This window comes from Panthera tigris, chromosome A2 (genome assembly GCF_018350195.1).
Source record: "Panthera tigris isolate Pti1 chromosome A2, P.tigris_Pti1_mat1.1, whole genome shotgun sequence".
NCBI lineage: Eukaryota > Metazoa > Chordata > Mammalia > Carnivora > Felidae > Panthera > Panthera tigris.
In genome coordinates, this window is record NC_056661.1 from 33,632,622 (window position 1) to 33,651,280 (window position 18,659).

General features: G+C 55.8%; 1 protein-coding gene across 1 annotated transcript in view; it reads right to left on the minus strand.

The window, feature by feature from the left end:
- The window catches only part of LRIG1 (leucine rich repeats and immunoglobulin like domains 1), a 114,481-nt gene that overhangs the window by 16,282 nt on the left and 79,540 nt on the right, over positions 1-18,659 (minus strand). Inside the window, exons 5-11 of the mRNA XM_042979373.1 lie at positions 16,850-16,993; positions 14,879-15,022; positions 12,503-12,646; positions 10,468-10,611; positions 8,447-8,527; positions 3,031-3,102; positions 2,120-2,191 (exon numbers count right to left, since the gene is read on the minus strand). Coding sequence (XP_042835307.1) covers positions 2,120-2,191; positions 3,031-3,102; positions 8,447-8,527; positions 10,468-10,611; positions 12,503-12,646; positions 14,879-15,022; positions 16,850-16,993 — 801 coding nt within the window. The remainder of the gene's footprint in view (positions 1-2,119; positions 2,192-3,030; positions 3,103-8,446; positions 8,528-10,467; positions 10,612-12,502; positions 12,647-14,878; positions 15,023-16,849; positions 16,994-18,659) is intronic.

Here is an 18,659-nt window from a genome sequence, read left to right on the forward strand (position 1 = left end):
GGAAGGGTTACTCCTTACACCACGAGTGTAGGCCTGGCTGGCTTGAAGATGTCCTACCTCTCCCACAACGAGGCCCACCTGACACAGAGGAGACCAGACCTCAGAAAGAGGTACTCAGGGTGTAGAGATAGCTTTCCTGAAGAGCGAGTCAGGACCAACAAGACAGTGAGGACACTGACCCCCTGACCTCCCTCCACATGCACACATGGCTTTAAGGACAAAGGTGAGGTTGAAAGGCTGGACCAGAAATTGCCAGCAACCCCGGGGCTTTGCAGATTTCCGCTACTCTTCCTGCTGGTCAGCTGCTCAGGGGTGCGGCTCTCCACGACTCCCGCCTCCGGCCGTCCCATCACTCTGCTGGCTTACGGTGCATTTTCATGATTCCAACTCAAAGTGTGTTTCTAATCATCGCTTGTGGAAATTTACCCAGAGCATGACTAAGTGCACGGTACAACCTGCCTTGATCAGACGGAGGAAGAAAATGACCAAGTGGAATTAACTGTTTCTCCCAGCAGAGGACTGGGCCCAGGGCCAGCCACGGCTGGGTACGTGCAGCGAGTGACAGGAAACCCAGGCAGGGGCCAAGGCTGAGCCTCCAGAACCACGCCGAAGCAGATTTTGGGGGTGGGGTGTGGTGGAGGGTCCCAGTTGCCTAGAAGGGTCCAGTCCTTCCCAACTAGGAAAGTATCTCAGAAAACCTCAATTGTTAAGGAGAAGCAGTCTTCTCTCCCTGTCCTTCCCTCTTTCTCTTATACCCTCTTCCCATCTAATGAGATTACTTCCAACATTATATTTGAAAAGTTGCAAACACAGAGAAGTTGAAAGAAATGCACAGTGAACACTTAACCATTCTAAGACCGTGACCCTTTGGAGAAAGCAGTTCTACTCAACAGGCCTGAATCTCACAGCTAAGTAAATGCCATGAGGCAGGTGCCTAAAAGACCTCCTCTCTCCTCACCCAGAGGAATATCACCAGGGGCCTGCTTTGCTTTTAAAGTATGGGGACTGCGCCTCCCTACTCTCCCACTTCTCCCAAAGGCCACCAAGAGTGGCCTCAGGAATGAGGATGAGTTCAGGATGCACAGATGGCCGTCCTCTGTCGTCTACCCTCCGTCAGCACTTCTGAGAACCAAAAGCCACATCTTTCAGGGACTAGTATTACAGCTAGACTTTGCGGCAGCAGAATCAGATTAATGCACAGGAAGAAGAAAGGAAGCTTGGGTGTTGCTACCTGCACACCCTGACGAGCTCCTCTGCCAGAGACTAGGGCACAGGCGAGCTCTTCCAACCCCGTGACCCGGGGGCCCATGGTGAACATCTATGGTGGCAGCACCACCACCTATGAACCGCTGTGGGGGCCTGGGAACAGATGTGGGCTGGGAGCCACATCACTAGTCCACAGTCACCTGTGACCACCCCCCAGATATCTCTGCCTCACTCACAGGCCACCAAACCCGGCAAAGAAGCCACTCTCAGTATAGGTCCTCCATTTTAGGCAGACCTAAATGATGAAAACTTGCCCTGACATCATTTCAGGGATGATCGCCCATTTTCTAGAAGAAAGTTCATGTCACATCACCTAGAGCAGCAGTCAGTAAGCTACAGCCTGCCCTGCCAGCCTGTTTTTTAATAAATAAGAACTGATTGGCACACAGCCGTGCCCACCTATTTAAGAAATAGGTCGTGCCCGACCCTTTAAGAAAAGGTGTGCTGAGGGGCGCCTGGGTGGCTCAGTCGGTTGAGCGGCCGACTTCGGCTCGGGTCATGATCTCGCAGTCTGTGAGTTCAAGCCCCGCGTCGGGCTCTGTGCCGACAGCTCGGAGCCTGGGGCCTGTTTCAGATTCTGTGTCTCCTTCTCTCTGACCCTCTCCCGTTCATGCTCTGTCTCTCTCTGTCTCAAAAATAAATAAACGTTAAAAAAAAAAAAAAAGAAGAAACGGTGTGCTGACCCTGATCCAGAATAAGCCCCCAGGGGGCATTGCTTTTCTAAAAGACAGCTTACACACAAATGCTAACAGCCCCATCTGTTACATATATTGACACATCATGGAATCAAGGCGTTTCTGACTCCAAATTCTCTAGTCCTATTAACCAGGACCCTGGAACCCTGGGTACTTACAGCTCTTTGAGATTCTTCAACTTCACAAAGGCATCAGACTGGACAGATCTGACTGCATTCTCTCCGAGGTTCCTGCAAAAGAACACTCTTCACGTACGGACACACACTCTGGGCGCCCTTCAGGTCAGCCACCTGTTTGAGCCAAGAGGCTCAGGTGGCTTCCGGGAGAGTCCCGGTTTCCCCAGTGTGCTGGCCGTACCACCCAGACCCCGTGTCCCAAGTCCACTTAAGTGGCTGTCACCTCCCAGACACTGGCATAAGCACACGGAACGACCTTGGAACCAAGCCAGCCTGAAGGGCAGCAGCAAAGCTAACGGTGAGGCCGGCTCAGCAAGTCAACAAGCAAAGCTTTATCAAGAGAATTCAGGTCCACCTTGATTCCAAGGCCAAAGAGACTAAGAATCAAGCACTAGAGGCATCTGCCCTCGATGGTGACCACACAAATGTGTCCGGGCTGGCATCACCCTCGTCCTCCCGGGCTCTCAGAGACAACCAGGCCAGAACACCTCCCGGCTGAGCCCAGCGTGTGCTCGGCCCCGTGAAGCCGCTTCAGTGGGGCCGGGAGCCTGCGCCAGGAACGCGCGCCCTCACAGAGGTGAAGGGGAGGCCGGGGCCTGTGGAGGAGCCAGCGCCAGGGGGAGACAGGGTTAGGGGACGGGGGAGGGTATCCATCCAGTCGGCAGCCACATTCGTTAGGAACTCACCGACCGGCCATGTGTTCTCTAACTGTTCCTGGCATAGGCAAAATAAAGGCCAAAGTTGAAGCTGACTTATAACGAGAAGGAAGCAGCTGGCGTTTCCAAATAGGCTGTTTCTCAGTTTACAAAGATGTGATTAAATTGCTAGCAGACTTCCCCGGCAGCCGCATTTGGCAGGCCTGTGGGTCAGGGAAGGTCTGGTGAGATACTCACAGGTGCTCCAGGCCCTCCAGCCCCGAGAAGGCTCTCTTAGCCACGGACTTGATCTTGTTTCCAAACAGAGTTCTGCCATTTCCAAACATCATCCAGAGACAGGGAAAAAACAAAACGCAGACCGGATGGGAAGAGACAAGGGAGGAACGGGAGAAAGAGAACACATAGTTAGGCCAGTGCCCTATGATAAGTCTGTCCAGTGAGGGGCAGGTGGAAATCTGACCTACGTGGAGACTACGGGTCCGAAGTATGCAGGCCTTGCCCTTCTGAAATGAAATGCTTTGATCTTTATGAGAATTTAACGTGATGACAGGATGCACCATCTCGCCTGAAAAGGCTCCTTGCAATGTTTGTGGAAATCCCCTCGTCCAGCCCGGGCTGTGCCCAAGGACCCAAGGGCCTCGTGAGAAGGAGGGGACTCATCACTGTTCCCATGAGAGGAAGCAGAGTCATGGAACGTAATGAAAACTGGAACTAAAATCAGCCACCCTCTTCTGAAAAGTGGGGGTGAAGGTTCCCCGAGCAGGCAAGAAGAGGGCAGGAAAACCTGCCCCCATCAAGACGGCTCCCCAGCGACTTGCACTGAGACATAACCGAACGGCCAGGACGTGGCCACAGGGAGCTGCACCTCCGCCTCTGAGAAGGCCACTCGGGGTGTGTAGGGCATGCCCTGGCGCTGTGGCCTCTTAGTAAGAGCCCAGATCTTAAATGATGCCCATGGGCCCGCAGACGCGTCCTAAAAGGTCAACCTCCGAGGTTATCTAATACCCAGACCCGTGCACCGCCTACCCATGAGAAAGGGCTCCTACTTCCCGGCACTTGCAATCACAACTTCATCGGCAACTCCTAAGAGTTTTCTCAGAAACCAAATTCTTGTCCCCTGCAGTGCACATGGAAGAAATGAAGGCTTCCTCCACTGGGCTACATAAGCCAAAGGAGAGTCTGTTTGGGGGATGAGGGGTTGGGGGGGGCACCCAGAATGCCTGGACACTGGGAACGAAAAGCATCCGTGTTCCAGTTTTCCCTCCTCTGACAACAGCCGACCGGGGCACTCCCTCTACCTCCTGTAGGTGCGGGCAGCTGTGAGCCCCTGAAAGTCATGCTGACAGACACGTGGGCTCTTCAACGTGACGTCTAGCCAGACTACCTAAAGGGCTAGTCAGGAACGGGGAATGCTGGGAGCCAACTCCTGCCACATCTCACCGGCTCTGGGAGGGGGCTTCGTAAGAGGGCACTGCAGACAGCCTCTGGAGAGCAGCAGTCTCGTCTGGGATCCCACCTAGACCCGTGTTAAGATGGGGTCCCCCGAGGGAAAACATCAAGTACCAGCCCCTCCCTGAAAAGGGCCAGGAAAGCAACAGGAGCCTCGAAGAAAACCAAAGATGGCAGGGCGGCCCAGGCGGCACCCCCCCCCCCCTGCATAGGGCTCCCGGCACCACCTACACAAACCCCAGGATGCTGCCTTCAGGAAGATGGGGTCACGTGCAGACAGACCAGGCCAGTGCCACAAACCACAGGAGGTGCTCCCCGCCCCACCCCACTGCCCTCCAGGGCACCGAAAGCCTGAGGGGAACCTGCAGGGCAACCACAGGAGCTCCCGGGTACCCCCACTTGATCAGGAACAGACCCCTCCTCTCGGAGCCTGCAGCCTTCGGACAAAGCCAGCACCTCCTGCCTCGGGGAAGATGGAACGGTCCAAGACCCCTCTGACTGCTCCTTCTCTCGGAGGCAATCTGCGTATTTCCACTCTCTCTCCATCTGAAGCTTTGATCCTCAAACACACAGCCCAAACACGCAGAAGTCCGGCGGCCACACTAACTCTTCCCCTAACCACACAACTAGCCCAGCAAACACCAGCACACGGCACCAAACCCAAGTATCTGCAAGAGCCTGCCAACTTCTCACTTACTCAGATCCCCCAGGCCGGGTCACTGTGCTCCAGGCCCTAGTAAAATGTATTAACTGTTTAGTGAAATCTCCCGTAAACCAGATCCAGGAAAAAGCTGTGCTTTATTTCATGCATTACGTATTAGTCACACTGACCTCTTTTACAATGAGGGCAGACTGTTATTTCTAATGGTAACAATAGCAATAAAACAAATTCTCAATTACGTAGGGGCTAATCATCCTGCTGCGGGATTAAAATAGCCCCTTACTTTCTCTAGGCGGACATCTGGGGGCTGGGGCTTAAGCTGGCAGACTGGGACAGTTTCAATAAAGGCAGCCATGCGCAGAACGGATGGCCAGGACCGAGGGCCGGGTGGTGCTCATTCTGTCCACACGACAGCGGGCAGCTGAGACTCCACTGTCCCAGATCAGGGGCTCCCAGAGAAGGGACCGCAGGGCCGATGTGCTTCACACCCCTGCCTCGGCGCGGACAGTGACCCTGGAAGTCAGCCGTCCACTCCTTCGTGCATCTCTAGTGCTCCCCAAGGCCTTTCGGCTCTTGCTAACACCGCCCGGCAGACGCCAGGGGAGGCCTGGTCCAGCTCACGTTCACCTCCCCACCTCTCCTCCACCTGAGACACTGAACAGCACTCCGTGAGCCCTGCCACTGCTCTGTGAACACACGGGGGAGGGCGATCTTGCCCAGGCTGGGGGGCAGCACCCACCCAGGCCCACCTCACGGGAGAGGCTTGGCCTCGTGGTCCAATTCCAGGTTTCCTCTAACACTTCCCTTCGCGCACGTCACGGCCCCACCCCGAAGAAAGCCATGGAAAGAGCTGGAACCACGGGGCAGGCACTCACATCACCCCTCGTACACACGTGATTAACTGCTCCTTTCTGCTAATCTGTGTTCCAGAAAGCCTCCCTCCCTCCTCACATACTAGGACGCTGTGCACACTTCCCAGGAGGTCTTCCACCAACATGATGACGGGGGCCCCCAGTGGGAGGTGAGCATACTGACCACAGGTGAGCAGGTAACACTTGCCCTGCCAGGAAGCTCCGGTTTGAAGAGCTGTCCACATGGCCGTGTTCAGCAGGCGGAAACATTACGGGCAGGACAGCACCCACCACAGCTGCCCAGGGAAGCCTTTTAAGGCTCTGCTGCTCCCGTGTTCCCTTCTCGGCAAAGATTTTAATTTAGATCTGGCCTCTTCCGTGACAGGAAGGACCCTGGGTCCTCGAATGGGTGAAGGCAAGACTTTCTCCCTTCCCATTCTCAGGTCCCTGAAGACCTGACCCCAAGGGCTTCAAAGGCGGGCCCCACCAGGTCCAAGGGACCTAGCACTGACCACAGCCCCACCGCGTGAATGAGTCCACGTGACGTGACCGCTCTCGAGAGGCAACCCTTCCCTGTGCTCACACGCTGCCCTTTTCTAATGGATCCCGACCGCTTGCCACCGGGCTGCTCAGTAAGGCAGGGAGGCAGTAATGTAGCCCTCATTTCCCAGCCACAGCCACGGCAAGAGAGCATCCGGGCAGCGCGTGGGGGAGGTGGGCGGGGAGGAGAGCCAAGCAGCACCGGTTCCTTCCTTCGCTCTGCCATTAACCGTTTACTCAACACCTTCCATACACCCGGGGGAGTGGTTTTTACCCAAGCTACGCGCCACGATCACGGCGAAGCGTGGGCTTTCCTTTCCTCCCCTTTCCCGGGAGGACACCGCACACCACAGGCAGGTGGGGGAGCATCGCGACCCCCATGGGTGCCTGCTTTGTCACCCAGGGGTGCTGGCACTACTTCACCTCTGTCCTCTGCCCCTTCCCCAGCCCCACGGGCTGAACGGGAACCCGAGTCATGGGCATCACAGCATTTGTTTTTCCATCCGGGAAGAGGATTGTTTTTTTCTCTTGCGACGTAACCACAATACCGTTCCGCCTAAACGACTATACATATTTAATCAGATTAAGCAACTACTATCCCCATTCCCCCAACTGTGTGTGTCCTCCCTTTATTTTGAAACCTGCCAGCCCCACAATTTTGGTCAGTGAGGCTGGGGAGGGGGGGAGGAGGCTGGAGGTATCGTATTTCAACAAGGTCCCTGGAGTCTCAGGACCGGGTTGGTGCGGAACCCGCGCTGCCTTCCGGGAGCCTGTGTCAAACAGCACAGAGCAAGGGAGGCCCGCGGACTTAGGATCTCAGGCAGAGCTGCTGACCCTGGTCCAGCAGGTAAAAGGACGCGAGAACACAGGGGAAGAGGCGGCAGCATCAGGCTGGACTCTGCAGAACCAGGAGTCCCGGCACAGGCACCCCTGCCCCTGCAGGGAGACACGTCCACCCCCGCCCCCGCCCCCTGTGGACACACTCACACCTGGCCAGGCAGGCCCCGGAGAGCAAGGCCTCCGCCCCAGGGGCACAGCTGCTGTCCTGTCCCAGCGCTTGCCGGGCAAACTGACTAGGAGGCGGGGAGGAGAGAGCGTTTTTTTAGGGAAGAGAAAGGAAGACAGAGACATGCTGGAGAAGAGCGAGCATCCTGAGACAGCCAAGAGAGCTAATCTTACTCAGAACTCTGAGTATAAATGGTGTGAAAAACCACACTTTTAAAACCACCTCTACAGAAAGACATCCACCCCACCCCCGACAGGCTGTCCCGGGACCTTCCACCCCGCGGCTGCTTTCAGAGTATCTGCTTGACACTTGTACTGTGCTCAGCTCGCAGTCACTCGAGCAGGCCTGGGGAGGTTGAGCGGTGACTGCCTCTTTCTGTCTGCCCCGGACCCTCCCTCGGACTCCCCTGCCCCGTCCCAGAGGCTCCTGCGGTGGCCCACTCAGGGAGAACAGTGTGGGCTCCAGAGCCAGACCGGCCGGTCCCGACCCTCAACAGTGTGTGGTCTTGGGCAAAGGCCCTGCACCCACGTTTTCTCAACTACAAAAAAGGCTGCATAACAGAGCCTAACTCACGAAGTTGTTGGTTGTCAGATACAACACATGTACACACATGCCTTGCACAGTAACTGACAACTCCAGGAGCCTAAAAAAAAATAAAAACATCAGAAACCGGGAATAAAAACGAGTCATTACATTACCTGTCGTAATGACTGTTTCTGTGTGACGTTATGACTGACAACTGAAGTACTGACCAAAGACTCAAAACCGTCAACGGCACTTGGCTTTAGACATCTCACACAATTTCTAGGAATCGAGTAACAGGGCGAGACTCTTTTGTGCAAAGCAGGACAAAAAACTCAGCCCTTTCCCGGTCAGTCACAAATTCAGCGGGACAGAAAATCCAACAGGCCTGTGAACACCGGATCTTCGGCCCCAAAGGAACCAACGCCCAGGGCAGTGATGAGACCACTGGCCACAGAGAAGCTGGGATGTCTTGGCTCTCTTATTCAGACTTTGCTTCCCAAACAAAGGAAGATAAATGGGAGCCAGCCCTTCTCCAGCTGGGCCCACAAAAGAGGCGGCACGGGGGAGCCTGAGAAGCACTGTGCACCCCCTCCACAGAAGAGCCAACGCCGAGATACTCACAGCTTGCTGAGACTGTCAAGACCGGTAAAGGCCCCACTCGTGTCCTCTATTGTGCCCGAAATCTCGTTATGGTCCAGATCCCTAGGGAGGAGACAGAGAGAAGGCTCACCATCCAGCCTGAGTTCTCGACCCTCTTTAACACGAAGCGGGAAAATAGACACCCACTCTGTCACCCGATGCCCAGCTGTAACGTACGGCCAACACGAGTGTGGCCACTGGGCCACAGGAACCCCGTTCTACACGCCTTGCGGTATAGCCTGGCCTTCTCGGCCTTCCCGCAAAGCCAAGGCACGCCTCAAACTCACAGCCACCCCAGCTCCGTGGGCTGCTCCCCAGTTGGGTAGGGCTGGGCCCTGGGTAAGGACAGGGTGCGGACAGCACATGGGAAACCCCCCAAGAGCAGGCATCTGACCACGGGCACTGGGAATGAGCCCGAGAGGTCTTTTGAGGCTCCTGTCTGCTCTCACACCAGCCAGAATCCCTTTCCTAGGCTTGACTGAGAAACTGCTGAAGGCACATGGAGGAAAGAGCGAAGAAGAGGCCCCCACACAGGGTCGTCCCTGGGGCCACTCCATGCTGGCAAGTGGGTTCGGAGGCCCGAGTCACCCCTCCTCACAGGGCCTGCACAGGCGCGGACTCGGAGCCAGGGACGACATCTGGGCGCTGAGTCAGACTTGTGACCCACTTGCCAGGGTTGGCGGATGAGGCCAACTTTTCAGCCCAGTCTCCTCCAACAATGCAGATCACAAGGCGGATGACTCAGCTCCCCCCCCTCCCCCCCCCCCCCAGCTTCCAGGGCAGAGGACAGCGCCAGGCGATGCTCCCACCTGGCGACCAAGCCCCCCTCTCTGCCCCCACCAGCAGCCCCTCCAACATCCCCCCCCACTGTTCTTGGCTCCTACCCCTTCCTCCGCCAAACCCTGGCTGAGGCAGGCCAGGAAGAGAAAGGGACACTGCTCTTGGCCCCGTGGGAGCCTTCACAAGGAATGAGCACTGCCAGGAGGGAGGGGGGGGCCCCGGCTGAGAGGCACAGTGCTCCTTCTGACCTTGATCTTACAGCAGAAGGCTCGGAGCCCTGAGATTCTGCTGCTGGAAGGGACCTCTCCTTTCAGCGGGTCTCTCCTTATTATCTTCACACTGAAAGCCGGGACCCAGGGCTGCCGCTCTGTGTGCCTGTCTCCCAGCTCCTCACCCTGGCTGCCAAAGCTTTTCTCTTCTTTCTGGCTCAATCTGAATGTCCCCGGCCTTGTTATTCAGGCCGTGCAAGCGCGAAGGCTGGCTGACCTCGGCTTCAATAGCCTGGCATCCGGGCTGTTTCACACTCCCCAACAACGGCCCAGCACTGAAGCCCGCTCTGCCCTCCCCACCAGGTGCAAGTGCACAGGGCCTCCTGTCACACTGGAACAGGCCCTCCGGGCAGCGGGGCACGCTGGGAAGGCAGCTTCAGATCTACTACGACTGTCTGTGGAAAGCCATACACCCCTCTCTGGGGGCCTGGAAGTTCTCCAGAGCCAACAAAAGACAAATCTTAACTCCCAGGAAAACATCCTGAAGCAACTTCTGGCAACCCCACCTAATAAGGAATTTGAAAGAAAATGACATGAGTGCCTCTATTTTTTCAATGGCCCTACTGAAGTTCAAGGGAAGACAGAGGAGGCCCTAGATACCTCTCTTGAAATTGGGCCTCCTGGACACGGGTTGTGAAAGCACATGGGGAAGATTCGAGACTAGACAGACGGACCACACGGCTGCTCCCAACAAGGGGATCCCGGCATCCCAGCAAGGGCACGGCAGAATTACCGCTTGGTAATGGCAGGGTTTTGAGTCGTCGCCTCTATCGGCACCACCCTCGGGGGGACCGAGAGACGTTTCTCTGCCCCACTAGTTCTTTGCTGGACCCTCTGCACAAATCTGACTGCACAGCAACGAGAAGGGAACTCGGCAAGGTGGCATGTTTGCTCTATCCCGCCTTCCCAGCAGGGAACCCCTTCGTTCTGTCGACCCCACGATGAACGACGTACAAGACACGCAGGTTTTTGAGTCCCTTGAAGGCGCCTTCTGCGATGTGGCTGATGGAGTTGTGGCTGAGGCGCAGGATGCTCAAGCTACTCAGGTCTGCCAGGCTCTCCTCGTCCAGCCGGGTGAGATTATTGAAGGACAAAACCCTGGGGAAGGGAGGGGGAAGCAAACGTCACCAACGCGGCACAGGCTCATGCGAGGCCCAAGGGCCAGAGTGGTCGTGCAGCCAGAAACCCAGGAGGGCCCCACACCCACACAGTTAGGCTCCTGGAATACTCGTGCCAGCCACGGAGACCGGACAGCAGATCAGGCTGTGAGGACGACGCAAGGTCATACAACACCAGAACCCTAGGGTTCCAATCTCTCATGCTGGGGTCCGTGCGGGGGTCCTGACTCAGGCCATCAAAGACCACTCACGACAGTAGCCCGAGACCCTGGACGGGGAGCCCTGGAGGTTCTGACGGTGAGCAAGGGAGCCCAGCGAGAGTCCCGACATCGGCCAGCAGAGGGCGCCACCAGCCGCTGCGTGGAACAAGCCTTCCTCCCACAACAGTGCGCCCGACCTGGGCGGCAGTCTCCGGTCCCCTTGCCCCCATCCAGGCCAGCCTATAAGCGTGACATCCTGTAAGCAGGACAGGGAACATATCCCCCCAATCACACACCCCCCCAATCACACATCTGCCCCGAGCATCAGAATCAGACCTTCCTCCCAGCACGCCCTCATGCACCTTGACACCACACGGCCCTGGGTTGTTACTTAGTAGTCCTCCACCGTTGAAAAATGGGAAGTTTGGGTTGGGACAGGAAGAAGCCAAATAAACTCGGAGAAGATTTATGAGTTTTTAAAGGCAGCAGGAAGTAACATTCTTTCCCTCCTGAGAAGTCAGTCCTGGTGTCTACCAGTCACAAAGACCTGGCAAGTGATCAAAATTACATCCTCACCTGCAATTAAAGCATTTAGCTTAAAGGAAGGACCAGAAACGCTGGAAAGCAATCCTAAATCTGGCTCCGAGGTTACCAGACGTCGGGAAAACTGACAGGCTTGGTCAAGGCATTTCCATGACCTCTCTGCCCCTTGTGAAGGGGAAAGACCGCTCCACATGGGCCACCTGCCAGAGAGGGGTACTGGGAACACTCCCTCACCGGCTGCCTCAAAACCTGGGGTGCACACAGCCTCCTCACTTAGCCACTGGCCTGGCTCAGGCCCGGGCAGCAACCAGCTGAGATCAGTCCTGGGAACTGGTGGGGGTGGGGGAGGTAGGGGGGCAGTGGGAGGGCGGGCGCATGGCCTGAGGCAGGAGACGGTCAGAAGCCATTCATTCAATACCACTTGAGAAGAGCAAGCCGCACTGCCCTGAATGTCTGGAAGCTAAATCTCAAGGGTTAACGCTAAGGCACACACTCACAAAAATCCAAGGAGGGTACGTTCGAGGAAAGAGACGGGACTATGGGTTTTTGCATGAGATAATCACGGGTTCAGTGAAATACAAACTCCAGGTCAGTGTGCAGTGGGTGTGGGGAGGAGGAAGGGGGAGAAGAGGGAAAGACAGACAAAAGCACCACCTGCAAAAGACTCAACACTGAGCTTAAAGCACCCCCTTGCTGGCTGGGTGAAGTCAAGACAGACACAAGACACAAGCTTGGCACTTTTAACAGCCGTTCATTTCCGTGGGTGACTCTTTGCCTACAGTCAAGCCTAGAAAAAAAGAAAATCCACCCAGATCCTCTTAAAAAAAGAAGCCCACAACCACAGTGGAGTAAACTGGAACTGAGAAACCTGGAGCGCGTTAAAGGGAAAGAGCCAACATGGTGAGGATCGACTTTTTCCCTCTAAGACCTCCTGTCTTCTGCACATGTTGAGAAACAGGGGGGCACCGGCACGTCCAGCGGGGGGCCGGCGGTGCCACTGTCGCGGTCAATGACCCAGTGACGCGGCACAAGGCCCGGGCTCCGAGCGCCCGCGCCGGCCGGGCCCCTGGAGGCCGCCGTGCCTCAGGCCCGGGGTCGCCGTGCACAGAGCCGAGGCGGGACACTTACAACTCCTGCAGCCTCTGGCAGAAGCTCCAGCCGTCACGGCTGATGCGGGCGATGGAGTTGCCGCTCAGGTGGAGCTGCTGCAGGGCCGACAGGCCGTAGAGCGAGCCGCTGTTCACCTCCACCAGGCTGTTGGACTCCAGGTGCCTGCAATGACAGGGCACGGGGGTGAGGGCGGCCCCTCTGCCTCAGACACAGGCGCGGGAGACGACGGGCAAACCCGACGGGGGGCCGCCAGCGTCCCGGTGGACTCGGGGTTCAGAGGGCAAGGGGACCCTGTTAGCCGACTCCAAGGGACCCAGGTGCACACGCGGGCACACCGCGCCCGGCAGCAGCCGAGCCCATTCAAGGAAGAGAAGAAGACAGAATGGTGGGGGGGAGGGACCTCTTATCCCCATCTGACAGGTAACGTGACGCTGAGGCAGGGAGGAGTGAGGTATGACTTCCAAGATTCAGTCCCCAGCTCAGTGGGCAGCGAGGGGCCAGAATTCGAACCCAGGTCTGGTGCCCAGAGACACCTTCACTCTGGGCTCAGGCTACTTGGATCGATATCCTAGTTTTGCCACTTTGCTGGCTGAATGAGGCGGGAACATCTATAATACGAAGAGACCCGAGGTGGCAACTTCACAGGGCTGATACGAGAAGCACACAGGAGAACGTGCGTCACAATTTCAGCACAGGGCCCAGCACTTAGGCCCCACCGGGTCGGTCAGGTGAGGACGTTCTTACGCTGCTTCTCGACCCTGCACACCCTAGCCCAGGACGACCGTCCTGGACTGGCCTCTTGCATAAAACGTACTAATTCCAATGCTGCCCCACGTTCAGTATCACAAGGTCTTTGGGCAACCGGGTTCCGCCCTGTCTATCTCACTTTCCGCCACTGCCCAAAAGGTGAGCTCGTTTATAAATAACCTCTCGGGCAACTCATCCCCCCGCACGGGATGAATCTGCTCAAACTAAAAACCAAATGGGACGTGCTAACTCCATTTTCTTCTGAGCCTTCTCTTTGAACGTCGGCATACCCAGTACGTAAACACCTGGGATTCCAGGTTCAAAACGACAGTTGTAAGCACGTCAAGGGCAAGTGTTTCTGAACAGATACAGAGCTGAGGCCAATCAAAGGACCGGGAAGAAGGGGACCAGCAAGACGGCACCGCTAATGCGAATGCCCCCACCCCACAAAGTGTGTGGGTCTGGGGGTGGGCGGGAAGAGGCGCTCATCAGAGACGCTTCGGATAAACGAGCAGGGTGCAGAGCCGATGAAACCGGATGTGGGGTTTTTGTTCTCTGTCTCAGCTGCAAAGATAACAAAGGATGTGAACACAGTGATGTAACTGGTAAGACTGGAAAGGAGGGGGCAGGGGGTGGGGTCCTGAGCAAATTACATCGCTGACCACAACCCAAGAAATCTCCCGTTGACAAACGTAGACACAGTGGGATACGTCCTGGAACGTGGAAATAACCACGAACAAAACTCCACACAGAAAAACCAACAAGGAGGGGTGCCCCTGGCTGGCTCAGTCGGTGGAGTGTCCCACTCTTAATCTCACAGTTCTAAGTTCAGGCCCCATGTTGTCTGCAGAGATTAGTTAAACATAAAATAATGAAAAAAAGAGAAAAGAAAAACTAACCGGGAAAGGACTGCAAGTCACCGCCCCTTGGGAGCAGAACTGGGGGAAGAGGACAGGGGAAGGGACCCCCGGCTGCTTTTTTACCCTCATTTTACTCAGTTACGAGTGTATGTTACTTCCCGTTGAAAATAAACTAATTTAAATGTTTAAAAATGGAAGATCAGAGCCGCCTTTCCTGCCCTTCTCCATATGTCTTCCTGCCGTGGTTTTACGTGACTCGGCGCACAAGCGAGCTCTGGGGCCGCGCGCATCTGTCTGGAGAGCGCGCTCCCTGGATAAAAGTGGAACATCTGCGCCGAGCGACTTGATTAGCTCACGAAACATAAATAAATCTCCCAGGATGAACTATACATTTTAGGCCCACCTGCATCTCAAGACAGACTGTCAAATCCCCAACAGGGAGACAGGGAACTTCCTGCAGCATGGGGGAGAGGGGAGGGTGTGGGGTGGGGGCCCAGTCTGCACCCCGCTGCTGAGGATGCGGGGGGGGGGGGGGCGCGGGGGGGAAGTGGTGGAGCCCAGCAAAACGGCTCCCTCTCCCACCTTCACCAAGCTGCTTCCCTGACCAAACCCTGGGAGAAGACGACGCTCAGCTGGGGCAGAGTCCCCGAAGACAGGGAGCCGTGCCCGGCCAGAGGCCACACGGCGGGGGCCCGGGGCCGGCTGAAGTCCGACGTGACCCCTCCGGGCAGGGGGCCGAAGGAACACACACAGGCCCACGGCGCCCGGAACCCGGCGTCGCGCTTACAGCACGTGTATCCTGGACAGGCCCCAGAAGGCCCCGTCCGTGAGCTTGCTGATGTTGTTTCGCTGCAGCTTCAGCACCTCCAAACTCTCGAGCCCCTGGAACGTCAGGCCCTCGATGAGCCGGATCCGGTTCCTGTTGAGGTCCCTGAGGAGATGAAGACCGCGGGTTCAGAGGGCTCGCGGCACGCACCCTGCCGACGCCTCCCACCGTTCCCACGCAGGCCCAGAAGCCCAGCCGGGAGAATCGCGGCGAGGATGGCCCAGCGGGGCCGCGACGTGTCTTACGGACACTCCTGCCCGCCACGCAGGCGCAGGCGCTGACGCTGACTGGGCCACAGCTGGTGGAGGAAGGAGCGCGCGGGGCTCCCCAGATGCTGGCCCCACCGCGCCCCCACGTGAGCAAATGCTCCACTTCCTCCCCAACTCTCCATGGCTCTGTAGTGAGGAGGTGGGTGTGACTCAGGATGTGAGCGTCTGAGGTGAGGTGTCTCTCAGCTCAGCAACAGAAATCTGTACCGGACGCCTCACCCCGGGAAAAACCGATCCACTGGGTGCCAAGTGGCAAGGACGCTTCCCACTGAAGGCACGAACGGGGTCCCCACTGATGGAGAGAAGGCAGTGCCCTTGGGCGAGGAGGGGGCTGACGCACCAGTGAAGCCCACACATTCGGCTTCCGACGCCAGCGTGATAAAACCTCAGTTGCCCAAAAGATTTCAGGAATCTGGGTGGGCTGGATCCATTAGTAACACTGGGGGAAGGGGAGGGGAGAACACAGAGCTAACCAGAAAGCCCTTGGTTTTCCCCAAATACTTCTGCAGTGTCTCATGACTCTGTCCCCCACACAACCTCCCAAGCATCAAGAGACCTTCTCCAGAGCTGAAGAGAGCAGAGTCAGAGCCTGGATCTAATGAGGGGGGTGGGGTGTGTGTGTGTGTGTGTGTGTGTCTGTGTGTGTGTGTGTGTGTGTCTGTGTGTGTGTGTGTGTGTGTCTGTGTGTGTGTGTGTGTACACGCGTGCACAACACAGGCAGTGAGAGCTCTGGGGGTGGGGGGCACACCGTCTTGCTACCAAATCTGACCCCGAACAATCGGTGCGTTCTGTTTAAACCCAGTCTCCAATATCAGCTTCTTTTCCTGAAACGTTCTCTTCTAATACAAAGAGAATACAGGAAAACGAAAAACCAGGGAACAAACGGTCCACCGGGCTCTGGAAAACAGGTTTTCTTGAATCCAACCCTGTGCCATCTTAGGAGAGCATTCGGCCTCAGATATCAAAGAACTAAACAAATAAATGCTTTCTTCAAAAAAAAAAAAAAAATCATAGTAGATGGAGACGGTCCATCTCGGTCTATACTAACTTCCTCTGAGACTGCTCAAAAAAGTGTGGGACACCATAACGTCCACAGTACAGATTTTTTAATTTGAGAGAGAGCGCACGTGTGCAAGCGAGGAAGAGGGACAGGAGGGGAGAGAGAGTGAATCCCAAGTAGACCCCACAGTCAGTGTGAAACCCAGTGCGGGGCTCGCTCCCAAGACCGTGAGATCATGACCTGATCTGAAGTCAGGAGTCAGACACTCAACCGACTGAGCCACCATGGTACAGATTTTATGGGTACTTTAAAAAAAACCAACACAAAAAACCCCAAGATAAATAACCCAAGCCACACAGCCTAAGCATTAGCCAGGATCAGCTCACCAGCAGGACTCCTCATTTCATTTTGCAAAGTGCCAGTGAGGACAAGCATGTATATCCTCAGTGGATCTTTTTCTCAGCAACCTGAGGCAGCCCACAGGCACCAGACCCGGCTTCTAATTTGCTTTTATTAGGTGTCGCCACAAGGCCATTAATGACGGCGTATGTAAAGCCTGACGGGGAGTGAGGAAGGGGTCGCATTTGGAACGAGGTCCGTGGGGAACGCTGGCCTCCACAGAGTTTGGCTAACCTTAATTAAAGTGCAGGTTTCTATACTCACAGTTGCGTCAGCCTGGGTAACTTGAATGCTTTCACAGGAAGCTGGGTGATCCTGTTTTTGCTCAAGCGAAGCATTACCAGCGACCGGGACAGGCCATCAAATGCTCCTGACTCCAGGCTGCCAATGCGATTGCTTGCCAGGTTGCTGGAAGGACAGAGGACAGAAAATGAAATGGTCAGAAGGGGGCTTCCCTCACCCCGTTACAGACACCGGAGTTGCCTGGGTTGGGGAGAAGCCAAAGCAACACCCAGAGGGGTGGGTTTCCAGGGACACATCGGTCACCTAAACTCCCAGATGGGGGAGCCAGGAGACTTGGGTGTCAGCACCCTCCACTTCAGGCCCTGGTGGAAGTGTCATTTCAGCCCCCCAGCGCGCTGTGCTTGTGGCCAGGGCCTTCCGCTGGAGGGCCGGGGGTCGACGTCAGTCACCTCCACCCCAGCACCCTCGCACCCCAGCCTGGCCGAGCACCGGCCGTCTCCAGAGCTACCTGCAGGAGTCCCTCAACACCCCCAACCAAGAGTTGGGGTTCAAGGTTGGTGAGAAAAACCCTAGGAATCAGAATGTCAACTTCCAGGTGAAGGGCAGAATGGATTTACTAATTTAGACAAAGAGTCTTAAATGTTAAAGTGGGTCTCACCACACAACTTGATATGTATAGAGATACATTTATACGTTTATATACACACGCACGCACACACACAAATGTGTCTAAACTGATTCATTTTAATCGTTTCAAACGGTATCCAGAGAAACGCTAGTGAAGGAGACCTGCACAGGATCCCTTCAATTCTGTAATGGGACGTCCACTTAGCGGATTATGTATGTAAAGGGCACCTCCCCTCACACCACACTACAATATACTAGGTTGCATCCAGGCTTTCCATAGTGCATAAATTCTATCAATAAAAAAAAAAAGAGAGAAAAAAAACAGAAAGGGAAGGAATGATACACTATTCCTATCAGAAGTCACTGCCGTTGGGGCACCAGGGTGGCTCAGTCGGTTAAGCATCTGACTTCGGCTCAGGTCACGATCTCGCGGTTTGTGAGTTCGAGCCCCGCATCGGGCTCTGTGCTGACAGCGCAGAGCCTGGAGCCTGTTTCAGATTCTGTGTGTATCTCTCTCTCTGCCCCTCCCCCGCTCATGCTCTGTCTCTCTCTCTCTCTGTCAAAAATAAATAAAAATTAAAAAAAAAAATTTTTTTTTAAAGTTACTGTTACTACCTCTCCTTCCGCCTTCCCTGGACAAATGCTGCTTTTTGTAGCACAAGGAAAAAGACCAGAGAGAGTCTGCTCCACCAGAGAAGGGAAGAGAAGCAGGCATTTCTTGCCTCCCCACCCGGCCGTGGCCCAGGCCAGGGCACAAGAGGATTCTGTGCAAATGGGGCTGGACTGTGTGTTCTTAACACTCCCCATTACAGAAGAACAGTCTGTGGGATGAAGATACACACCGGCCAGTAGCTACCAAAATAGTCCCTCCTGCTTTCGTGCAGACGGAGGTCAATGTGATTCAGTTGAGCAGTTGCTAGTTCCTTCGTCCCAAGCGAGGGAATGCCAGGCGGTGGCTGGACACTTTCACAAAGCCCTGAGTGGGGGCTGAGCACGGTCACACGGGCTTAACAGAGGCCAGGGCCCCCCGTTTCCAAATCTGGTGCCTTGATGCAGCCTTAGAAAGAAATCACGCCCCCTCCTGGGGGTCTTGGAAAATCCCTGTGCCAAGCCCTGGCCTCCCTGAGCTTAGGGGTCATAACGACCCCTAGACCAGCCTCATGGACGATCTCCAAAACGACTCAGGATCAGTAAAAGAACACAG